Below are 12,357 nucleotides of genomic sequence, written 5' to 3' on the forward strand. Positions count from 1 at the left end.
TTGATTTCTGATGCTCCATAAAACTGACCATTGTTGTATAATACAAGTTTAATCAAATAGATGTTCATGCCTAAAGTCAATACAAATGAGACCTCTCCAGCTGGTCTTTTTGGGCAGAGAGGTAAACATGTTCCTACTGAAAGCCCTCTAGCCAGGTGAAAGCAGCAGGCCAGTAAATAATACACTGCACACACACAAGCTAGTGAAATCTGGTTCTGGCAAAACTGCACAAGTCTACACATTTTATAGATTGTTAATTGTAGAGAAAATTGTTTAGTTCTGACTGTTCTACCTTGTGTAAATTATAATCAAGTTGGAGGGAGGGATTTGTATGCACGTGATCAGAAATCCCCACATTACAAACTTGTAGAATGTACAGATCATATGAGCTAGCTCTGCTATTTTCTTTGTCATCAAACTGAAAGCCACCTGATTGGGAAAACAGATCCCTTCCCTTGTACACCACCCCCACCAACCTGAGCCAGGTGACAATCTATTTCAATCTGTTTTATCAGTTCTTTTTCATCTTTTAATTAACCTTTTTTGCCCATTTCTGTGCCACTCTACAAATGTATTCTTTTCCCAAATTACATTTTCATCTATTAAGCCAATTTGTTAATTTCTGTTATAATTTATTTTAAGATTAACATTATTTTGCATCCCGGCATTGATGGGGAATCTGTTTTTCTCATCAGGATGTTTAAAAACACTGTTACAAATGTAGTACTTTGAAAATTCATTACTAATGTAATGTAGATTGAGGGTTTTCCTCTTTGTCCCTTCATCTAACCAGAACAGGTGACCATTGATGCTTTTAATTTGCAAAATTTGGAAATTAATCTCCCAAACTTTATTGCTTTATTGAATGGCCAAGGGGGTGCAATGTGACTTTCCCTGCAAGACCTTGGAGAAGTGGTTGAAGCAGGTATATTAACAATGTTTAAAAGGCACTTGGACAGGTACATGGATAGGAAAGGTTTAGAGGGATATGGGCCATATGCGGACAAATAGGATTAGTTTAGATGGGAATCGGTCGGCATGGACCACTTGGGCCAAAGGGCCTGTTTCTGTACTCTATTACTCTATGATGTCAGTTTTATAGATCACTCTTGTTATCCCATCCTTCCTCCCTCGAAATATTCTCTAACTATAGTTAAATGATTGTAGCTATCTGTTATTTAGTGCTGAATATTTCATGAATGCTCTTCTATTAATTGCTGCCAAATGAGCATGATATTGTCCATTTTGACTCCAGTATTCTTTTCCTTTTCCTGTAGTGTCTTTAGACAGAGGAAGAATGGATCTGGAAAGAAAGGAGCGTGAATTAATGACTGGCGTACGAGAGCTAAGACAAAAGCTTGCAACACGGGCTCGTCAGAGATATTCAACCAACTCCCTCACAGACAGTACAACATAGAGCAATCATGTCACTTAATAATGAAAACAGAAAATCCTGGAACACTCAGCAGGTCAGGCAGAATCTGTTTGAGAGACACAAATTTTAACATTGCAGGTCAAAGACCCTTTGTCACATTTGCGGCTATTTTTTTATTTTCATGTTATTTAATAACTTGAGTCCATTTATTGACATTTTTTATTATACTTGTATTGATTTCTCTTCTAATTTGATCTGATTAAGATCAAAATTAAGGTTTGATTTTGTAGCTATGTACAGAATTGTTGAACTATGCATATCATGTAATTCATTGGACAAAATTGGGGAATTTTTTAAAGTTTGCTTATTTTGAAAATAGTTATCCTTTTATGCTTGTAATTAAAGTCTTATTTTTATCCCATTGTCCCATTGGAAGGAATTTTAATGAGATTCTATCAGTGGCCACAGTTCAGGCCTTAACTGGCTGATGTGGGCGTACAGATTTAGGACACCTGGGAACCAATTAGTCTCAGGACATTACTTGTCAGGTGAGGGGTGGAATCAGCAGCGTTGAGTTGGTTGTGAAGAGATTGTAAATAAAGCAAATAGCACACTGCACTTAGTTAATGGGGTTTTGTTTCAGAAAACTGTGTCTGTGCCATAGCCATTTCTGAAACGTCAGCCTCTGCAGTGGGCATAACACGGAAATCCCAATGAACTTCAAGTTTTAACACTGCTGGGCTCTATTTATTTAGTGTGGTGGAGGAGGCTGCTGCTTGCTGAGGGGAGCCAGTCTATGGCTCTATCTGCCTCCCTCTCCCTTCTTTGTGGACACATCCAATTCTTATTTAGCCTGTACTATGACGCACCCAGTCAGGTAATTAACTCGATGATTAACGCTCAGCTGCACTGCTCGAAAAAGCTCATACAGGAAGCATGTCATTAAGGTAGAAAGGGTGCAGAAAGGATTCACGAGGATGTCGCCTGGACTGGAGGGCTTAAGTTGTAAGGATAGGCTGAGGCAACAAATACTCTGCTGGAGGTACTCAGCGAGTCAAGCAGCGTCTGTGGGAGGAAAGCAATTGGGTTGAAACTCTGCAGACCTTTCCTCCCACAGCTGCTGCTTGACCACCTGAGCTCCAGCAGATTTGAGCTCCAGATTCCAGCATCTGCAGCCTCTTGCGTCTCCTCTGGATAGGCTGGAACCGTTTTCCCTGGGGTGAAGGAGGCTGAATGGTGACCTTATGGAGGTTTATAAAATCACAGGGGGCATAGATAGGGTGAATGGTGACAGTCTTTTTCCCAGGGTAGGGGAGACCAAAACTAGAGGGCACAGAGTTAAAGGGAAAGGGGAAAGATTTAAAAGGGACCTGAGCGGCAAGTTTTTCACACAGAAGGTGGTGGATATATGGAACAAGCTGCCAGAGGATGTGGTAGAAGAGGGTACAATTACATTTAAAAGACGTATAGTTGGTACATGGATAGGAAAGGCTTAGAGGAATATGGACCAAATGCAAGCAAATTGCAAGCAAATTGGGCATCACAAGATCACAAGACAAAGGAGCAGAAGTAGGCCATTTGGCCCATCAAATCTGCTCCATGAGTAAGCTAATACTATTTCTCTCTAGCCCCAATTTCCGGCCTTATCCCCATATCCCTTGATACCTTGACTAATTAGATACCTATCAATCTCCTCCTTAAGTGCCCCCAATAATTGGGCCTCCACAGCTGTATGTGGCCACGAATTCCATAATTTCACCACCCTCTGGCTAAAGAAATTTCTCCTCATTTCTGTTTTAAACTGGTACCCTCTAATTCTAAGATTGTACCCTCCGGTCCTGGACTCACCCACCAGGGGGAACAGCTTAACCACATCTACTCTGTCTCGTCCTTTCAATATTCTAAATGTTTTTATGAGGTCCCCTCTCATTCTTCTGTACTCCAATGAATACAGCCCAAGAGCTAACAAACGCTCATCATAAGTAAGCCCTTTCATTCCAGGAATCATCCTCGTAAATCTTTTCTGAACCCTCTCCAACATCAGTACATCCTTCCTAAGATAAGTGGCCCAAAACTGTGCACAGTACTCCAAATGAGGCCTCACCAATGCCCCATAGAGCCTCATCAACACTTACTTACTTTTATACACTATACCTCTCGATGAATGCCAACATAACATTCGCTTTCTTTACCGCCGATCCAACCTGGTGGTTAACCTTTAGGGTATCCTGCACGAGTACTCCCAAGTCCCTTTGTACTTCTGTACTTTGAATTTTCTCCCCATCTAGATAATAATCTGCCCATTTATTTCTTTTTCCAAAGTGTACAACGGCACATTTCTCAACATTGAATCTCATCTGCCATTTCTTTGTCCATTACCTTCCTATTCCTTCAATACTCCCTACTCCTCCACCTAGCTTGGTGTCATCTGCAAACTTAGCCGCAAAACCATTCACTCCATCATCCAAATCATTAATGTACAAAGTAAAAAGAAGCGGCCCCAACACCGACCCCTGCGGAACACCACTAGTAACCAGTAGCCAACCAGAACAGGATCCCTTTATTCCCACCCTTTGCTTTCTGCCAACCAGCCAATGCTCCACCCATTCTATTACCCTACCTGAAATCCCATGAGCTCTCATCTTATTAATCAGCCTCTTGTGCGGCACCTTGTCGAAGGCCTTTTGAAAGTCCAAATATACAACATCCGCAGCCTCTCCCTTATCCACCCTACCTGAGATTTCCTCAAAAAACTCCAATAGGTTGGCCAGGCAGGATCTTCCCTTCACAAAACCATGCTGGCTTGGACCTATCTTGCCTTGCACCTCCAGGTATTCCATAACCTCATCCTTGAGGATCGATTCCAATAACTTACCCGCCACTGATGTCAGACTAATAGGTCTGTAATTTCCTTTATGCTGCCTCCCACCCTTCTGATACAGCGGAACTACATTTGCGACCGTCCAGTCCTCCGGAACCATGCCGGAGTCTGTCGATTCCTGGAAAATTATCACCAATGCCTCTGCAATCTCTGAAGCCACTTCTTTCAGAACCCGGGGTGTACCTCATCAGGTCCAGGAGACTTATCTGCCTTTAGTCCATTTAGCTTCCCGAGCACTTTCTCTCTAGTAATCTTAACTGAATTCAGTTCTATCCCCTGAGATCCCTGACTATTCGGTATATTGCTGGTGTCCTCCTCAGTGAACACTGATGCAAAATACTCATTTAGTTCCTCTGCCATCTCTCCGTTATCCATTATAATCTCTCCTGCATCATTTTCAATTGGTCCTATATCAACCTGTGTCTCTCTTTTACTCCTCATATATTTAAAAAAAACTGTTGGTATCTTTTTGAATGTTATCTGCCAACTTCCTTTCATAATTCATCTTTTCTTTCCTAATGACCTTCTTAGTTTCTTTCTGTAAGTTTTTAAAAGTTTCCCAGTCTTCTGTTTTCCCACTAATTTTTGCTTACTTGTATGCCCTCCCTTTTGCTTTTATTTTAGCCTTCACCTCTCGTTATCCACATTTGTGCTATTTTTCCATTCATAACCTTTTTTCTTGGAATATATCTATGCATCTTGGTCAGCATGTACAAGTTGGGCTGAAGGTCCTGTTTCCATGCCGTATAATTCTATGACACTATAAAGCTTGCTGTCATTGCCTGGCAGATGCTGAAGTCAGCAGCAGATTAGAAACCAAGCCCTTGTTATGTTGCCCTGGCAGTCCTCTCAGTCTTCGATATGATTTCCAGGTCCCCTTCATCTTGAAGGAAGGTGCTAGGAAGACTTGGTGTTGTTCTAGTAGCTTTTGTCACGTTGATAGTCTGGGACTCCTTTCAAAGAATAAACCAAGTCTTCAGTATCATGTGATAGGGTAGATATTGAGATAATCCAAAGTTTAAACTCCAAATCCTCCTCAGTAAGCCTCAGACATTTTAAAAATCCAATATTACATTAAGTGGCCTGGTCCTCTGGTTACTACACTGGAGATGGGATATCAATGCAGATTGTCATTGTTAGATTAAGAAGGGAGCCAGAAATTACACAGAGTAATTAAAATTGTGTGTGTGCAGGAGAGTTGAGTTGAAGGAGTGGAGAAATCTCAGAGGATTGAAGGGCTGGAAGAGATGACAGAGGTAGGGAAGAAAGATTGGAAAGCAAGGAAGTGAATTTTAAAATTGAAATGTTGCTTGCCCAGAAGACATTAGATTAACAAGCATGGGTAATGGGACTCAGTGCAGCAAGGATTTGGATGTGCAGATGTTTATGGAGCCCTTTTTTATAAAATCATTTTTGCTACACACCACGGAATTGTGTCCCCATTGTCCATATCCCAGAAGAGAGCTTTAAGATTTATTGCTTAGACGTTCACATACTGTGGCCTGACTCTTGTAGATGTGCTTTCCTGATTAAATCTTTTCTGCTACTCCAAAATTGTAAAACCATAACCTTTCTCAATTACTGATGTGTGGAGACTTAAAGCTAAACACAGTGTATGTCTCCAAAACTTGTTAGAAGTGAGAAAGTTTGACCAGGTAGATCCAAAGATGCCATTTCCTCTAGCTGGAGAGTCTTGAACTAGGGGATAGAGTCTCAGGATAGGGGTCAGCTATATAGAACTGAGATAAGAAGTTTCTTTGCAAGAAAGTTGTGAATCTTTGGAATTCTCTATCCAAGAGGGCCTTGGATGCTTAATTATTGAGTACATTCAATGCCAAAAGTGATAGACCTTTGAACTTCAAAGGAAATCTAGGGGTATGGGGATGAGGTTTGACGAGATTCAGATTTATCTTTTTGAATGGTGAGGCAGCCTTCGGGGTGGTATTGTTTTCTGCACTTGTACTTAAATAATAAATAAATCATAGGTCTATGATTGTCCTGAAAAATACTTAGCTTCATTACTGGGAGATCCTCAACCTTCTTCAAAGAACTAATGTGGAAAAACAACATACACAACATTGTAGAACTGTAGATAAGCAAACGGACTTGGTCTTCATGTACACAAACGCCTGAAGGCCAGTTGATGGGTTCTTAAAAGGATTTCTAATTATATTCAAACCACTGTTTAGGCTTCAACCAGAGTATTGTGGACAATTCTAGGCACCAATTTTAGGGAAAGATGCAAAGACCTCAGTAAAACTTGTGTCTGCTTTCTAAGGTGTTACTGGGAACTTCAGTTGTGAGAAGGTGGTAGGGGGAAGTTTGCAACAGAATTGGTTTAGAGATTTCAGAAGGATAATTTCTAATGAAGAGACGTGATTTCATCTGGTAAGCCAATAACCAGAGATCACAGATTTAACATAGTCAGCAAAAGATCTCGAGGGCGGATGAGAAGTATTTTTCCAGTGTTGTCAGGATTGAAAACACTCACTGAAAGATAGTGGAGGTTGTCTTCAGGGAAAAAATTTATAAGATCCCTAAGGAACCGATGGCATTCCAGCCTGGAAACATCTGTATGACTCTTCAAAAGAGCCAGGATTTGTGATGGGAATGGCCTCTGTGATAAAGTTTCAAAAAAACATCCCCAGGAGCAGGTACATTAACTGGATGGTGTTAAAGTTGACAATGCATTCTGATCCTCTGCAACATTTAGTCACAAACGAGATGTGTTTCCATCTACTGTCAATTACTCCTTTCAAAAAAAAATAAAAGTTGTATGCTTCTACTTTACTTATTTCTGACAGCTTTAATCTGGTTATTGATGCTGATCTGAGTTTCCTGTAGCCTAGCCATCTAGCAAGCTGTCACTTGTCTTACCTGGCTGGATATAAATCAGATGAGCTCGAGTACAATGTTAAGTGGCAGCCTAAAGAATGACCATGCATCAGACCTCAGGAGAACAACACTTGCTCCACCACACATCTACTCCAGTGAACTTTTAGTTTAAAATGACAATTTAATTTAGATTTAAACATTGCTTTCTCAAAGCTACAAAGATACAGGTAAATGTTCTTGCTCGTGGGGTAGGGGTGAATTGGCAGTGGTGGGTTTACCATCATCTGGGGAGATCAGTGAATTAATCATAATTGCAGCAATTAATTCAAAATAGCTCCCACACATATTCAACTCCAGTTATTATTCCAGCCCAGTTGTTTCAATTATGTTATTTGCATTCATAACTGGAACAATTCCAAAACGTAATAGAAAGCATACAAAATCTAGAGTTGGAGGTTGATCGTGGCTTTCCCGTGGGGTGATTTTGTTGTTGTTTTATATACTCAGAGGATGTGAGCACTGCTGGCTATCCCAACATTTATTGTCCAACCCCAGTTACCCCAGAAGCACAAGGCTTACTGGAAATTGCAGAGGGAAGTTTAGAGTCAACGCTGTTGGTGGGTCTGAAGTCGCCTCTAGAGCAGCCTGGATAAGGATGCTAAGCATCCTTCCTTGAAGTGAATCAGTTACGACAATCCAGTAGTTTATGGCCACCATTGCTGATACCAAGATTTTATTCCAGATTAATTTCCTGAATTTAAGATTTCCCAACTGCCATGGTAAGATTTCAGATTCGGACTTAGATTTATTGTCACTGACTAGTATGATGTCACGTTTGTTGTTTTGCGGCAGCAGTACAGTGCAAAGACATAAAATTACCATAAATTACAAAAAAATAAATAAATAGTGCAAAAAAGAAGAAATAACGAGGTAGTGTTCATGGATTCATGGAAAGTTCAGAAATCTGATGGCAGAGGGGAAGAAACTGTTCCTGAATCATTGAATGTGGGTCTTCAGGCTCCTGTACCTCCTCCCCAATGGTAGTAACTTGACTCTAAAATCAGTAGTTCCAGTGACCTGATCACTGTTGCAGTAACTTAACCATCGTGTTAGAATATCCCTGCTTGTGATGCTGTTGAGGAAGATGCCAGTTTTTGACCCGACTGGTGCTGAGGTAACTGATCTCATTGGAGTGACTATGATGGTACACCAGACCAGGTGGAGTGAAGGCAGGGTAATTTGGTTTATTATTGTCACGTGTACCAATGTTCAGAGAAAAACTTTGTTTTGCATATCATCCATGCAGATCATTTCACCACATCAGTACAGCAAGGTGGTACAAGGGAAAACAACAGAATGCAGAATACAGTGTTACAGTTACAGAGAAAGTGCAGTGCAGGCAGACAATAAGGTGCAAGGCCAAAACGAGGTAGATTGTGAGGTCAAGAGTCCATCTTATTGTCCTAAGGGACCATTCAATAGTCTTATAACAGCGGTATAGAAGCTGTCCTTGAGCCTGGTGGGATGTGCTTTCAGGCTTTTGTATCTTCTGTCCGATATGTGGGGGGGAGAAGAGAGAATGTCCGGGGTGGGTGGGGTCTTTGATTATGCTGGCTGCTTTACTGAGGCAGCGAAGTGTAGACAGAGTCCATGGAGGGGAAGCTGGTTTTTGTGATGTGCTGAGCTGTGTCCACATCTCTCTGCAGTTTCTTGCGGTCCAGGGCAGAGCAGCTGCCGTACCAAGCCATAATGCATCCGGATAGGATGCTTTCAGTGATTATGACTACCTGTGATGGCCATGGTTTGAGCATCAGGAGGACGACTTTGCCCTGAGCACCTACAGTGTTACTGGGGAGAAAAACTGAGAAGGGATGAATATTAGGCAAGCATTCACTCATTTTAAATATTGTAACATTTCTAAAAAGATACTATTTCCTTTTGTGTCGCACACAGAAAGTGACATGAAAACAGGACTTTTGTTTTCTTTCCATTTGTGCAGAGAGAAAAGGTAAAATTAATGTTTCCTCAGATAACTCGTTGACCTAAAACGTTAACTCCATTTCTCTCTTCACAGATGCTGCCTGTTGTGCTGAGTGTTTCCAGCATTCCCTAGTTTTATTTCAGGTTTCATATATGCAGCATTTTGCCATAGTATTTTTGTATACTTAGACCATTTCAGTGGAGGTAATTAATAGAATGATGGTGGTTTTAGAAAGGAAAACACTAATCTTAGTGTGTTCACATCAAGTTAGATATGTAGCCTTAAATACACAGATGGATGTTGACAGGTTGCTGTTTGAACTAATTTTGTGTCATCCATACAACCTCAAATCACAAACCACTTCATACACTTCATGGCCTTAAGCAAGCTCTGAGTGCTATGTAAATACTTCTGTCCTGTCAATTCACACATCTGTCAGTTACAGAACTAATTGATTAGCAAAGGAGTGGCTGCAATGAATCAAAACCTGTGCAAACTTGGCACACTAAATGTTAAGCACAAAAATTGCTATATGTGAACTGACATCAGTAAAAATAAGCAAAGGCAAAGCTGATTTGAAGTATATCCATATCAAGCAGAGTATAGTTTAGTCCAATAGTTTCATGATAATTTAAAAAATCTCCCTCATGGGTTGGGAGAACCAAGTTTCAGGCGGACACATCAGAGTAATAATATCTGGAGATGACAAAGGTTTAGCTAGACCATCACCTGTGGTGGAGTTTCTTCAAGCAACCACACAGTTCCCTCTGGAATCCCCCAACCACTTTGTCCTGTTTCTCCTCAACCAGCTCTTCCTTTGTAGTGTCATCTGAAGATAGGGTCACGTTTCACATAGACAGTGACAACATCCAACTTTTCCTTGCCACCACTTCTCATGACTCCTCTGTCATAGAATAATAAAAATATTACAGCAGCAAAGGCCATTCAGCCGATTGAGGTTATGCCAGCTCATGATAGAGCAATCCAATCCGTCTCAATCCCTCACTTTCCCCGGGTAGCCCTCTAAAGCATTTTCTCAGGTGAGTGTCCCATTCTCTTTCTAAAGCCCTGATCACTTTTGTGACCAGTGAGATCCAGATCATCAGTGCTTTCTCTGTAAAAGCAGATTTTTTTCCCCTCGCACTTTATCAGATCTTCTGTCCAAAATTTAAATGTGCCTCCTTGAGCCACCCACTAATGGGAACAGCTTCCCTTTATTTACCGTGCCTAAACCAGTTGTGATCTTACCCATTCCTGTCAAATCTCTTGTCTTTCTTTGCTCCAGGGAGTTTCTCCAGTTCAACCTTGCAGCTGCAGTCCCTCATCCTTGGAAGTTCTGAATGTGCACAGTTATCTTCATTTAAACATTAGGAAGACTGGAATCTCTGTGATAAATTCCATTCCCTTATTTGCCTCCTTCCACTGCCTGGCACAGTGGTCTGAAACGTACATGCCTCTTCACAGGTCAGCTTGTCTCTGACACCTGTACATTGCAACGTGGAAGTGGGAGACCAGCTGGAGTTCTGGTACTGGTACATCTGACCTCCCACTCCACCGGCAGACTGTCCAGGGGCTGAATTCAGTCACCCTGAGGGAATGCACCTTTTAACTTTATGCCTGGACTGGCTGGCTGGTCCCATCACCTCAGTAGGTTCACCAACCTCACTGAAAAGGTAAGTGATGTTATTTGTTTCTTTATTTTACGTTCTTCTTAGTTTATTTCTAAGCTGGGGTGTTTTTGAGTGTATTTATAATTTTTAAAAATTATTTGCATTATTTTAATTGATTGATTGAAGAGAGAATTCAAAGTCCTTTGACAGCAGCAACCTGTCATTGGACTAATCCAGAGGCAAACCTCAGGATCTGCTGCCCAAGGCCACCTCACCACTCGTGGCTCATTGAAGGAACAGCCTTGACAACCAAGCCTCCAGCTCCGTTGGTTCTACAGGGCCACCAGAGTATGTAAGGGGTAAGATGGTTAGTGGGCTCGGTTGAGCCCAACTTGCCCCCCTTGTCTATGGATGACCCAGACTGTAACCTTGGCATCATTTTTGACTCCAAGCTGAGTTTCATTACTGTTATTGAGTCATAGGGTACTACAGCACAGAAATAGGCCCTTCAGCCCATCTAGTCCATGCCAACCTGAACTTTTCTGCCTAGTCCCATCTACCTGCACCCGGACCATATCCCTCCAAACCCCTCCCATCAATGTATCTATCCAAACTTCTCTTAAATGTTACAATTGAACCTGCATCCACCACTTCCACTGGCAGCTCGTTCCACACTCTCACCACGCTCTGAGTGAAGAAGTTCCCCCTCAGATTCCCCTTAAATATTTCACCTTTCATCCTAAACCTATGACCTCTAGTTCTAATCTCACCCAACCTTAGGGGAAAAAGCCTGCATGCATTCACCCTATCTATACCCCTCATAATTTTGTATACCTCTATAAGATCTCCCCTCATTCTCCTGCACTCCAGGGAATAAACTCGTAACCTATTCAACCTTTCCCTATAACTCAGGTCCTCAAGTCCCTGAGAATTTTCTGTGCACTCTTTCAAGCTTATATCTTTCCTGTAGGTAGGTGACCAGAACTGTTGTATGAAAGGCTACAACAGATTTACCCCCACCAAGCTCCCCAAAGCAGAAACGTGATAATGGGGCAGAACATCTGCAAACTGGACCCAAAATTAGATTAGTTTTGGGAAGCATTCTGTACCCCTTCTCATTCACACCTCTTCATTTTATGTCAAAAGTAAAAGTGCTGTGAAGCTGTGCAATAAGACAGCCTTTCTGGGTGTTTTTTTAAAAATATATTTTTAGAAAAGGTTGCTTGACTCCGTTGAGCGTCAGATCGGTGTGGTTTGAGTAACGTAGGTGAAAATGAGGTTATCTAAACACAAGCATTTTAATTGGTTTTATTGAGAGTCAGTGGATTTTTAAAAAAAATCAGTAACTTTAAAACAAATGAGGTAGAACAATTTAATTATTTCATTCTACAGCACTTGGATTCAATTTCACAAATTCTGTGTAAATTCTAGTAAATTCACAAAATATATTCAAAAACATCTAAGATAGAAGAATTTCAGCAAAGGGCCATAAAAACAGACAATTGGCAGGATTAATTCATTCTGTGACGGGCCATTTTGTGACCAGGGATTGTGGAAACCAAGTTTGAGTGAAACATTATTTATACTTAAAAGTCTGTAATTGTTTGAATTGATTCTTTGATTTTGGGTAAATTACACCCCCACCACTCCTGAACTGATACTCCAAGCCCGTGTC

At 41.2% G+C, this 12,357-nt stretch overlaps 1 protein-coding gene across 4 annotated transcripts in view; it reads left to right on the forward strand.

The window, feature by feature from the left end:
* The window catches only part of tbc1d31 (TBC1 domain family, member 31), a 47,887-nt gene extending 37,215 nt beyond the window's left edge, over positions 1-10,672 (forward strand). For 2 of the 4 annotated variants that reach the window (XM_052022819.1, XM_052022820.1), the window contains one exon: positions 1,278-7,015. In XM_052022819.1, the coding sequence (XP_051878779.1) occupies positions 1,278-1,417 (140 nt within the window). In that variant the 3' untranslated portion in view covers positions 1,418-7,015. Of the gene's footprint in view, positions 1-1,277; positions 7,016-10,357; positions 10,479-10,536 lie in introns of those variants that run through there. The other 2 variants (XR_007956866.1, XR_007956867.1) reach the window with 2 other exon arrangements.
* The last annotated feature ends 1,685 nt before the right edge of the window (positions 10,673-12,357 follow it).

Source organism: Pristis pectinata, chromosome 9 (assembly GCF_009764475.1).
Source record: "Pristis pectinata isolate sPriPec2 chromosome 9, sPriPec2.1.pri, whole genome shotgun sequence".
In the NCBI taxonomy this organism is placed as follows: domain Eukaryota; kingdom Metazoa; phylum Chordata; class Chondrichthyes; order Rhinopristiformes; family Pristidae; genus Pristis; species Pristis pectinata.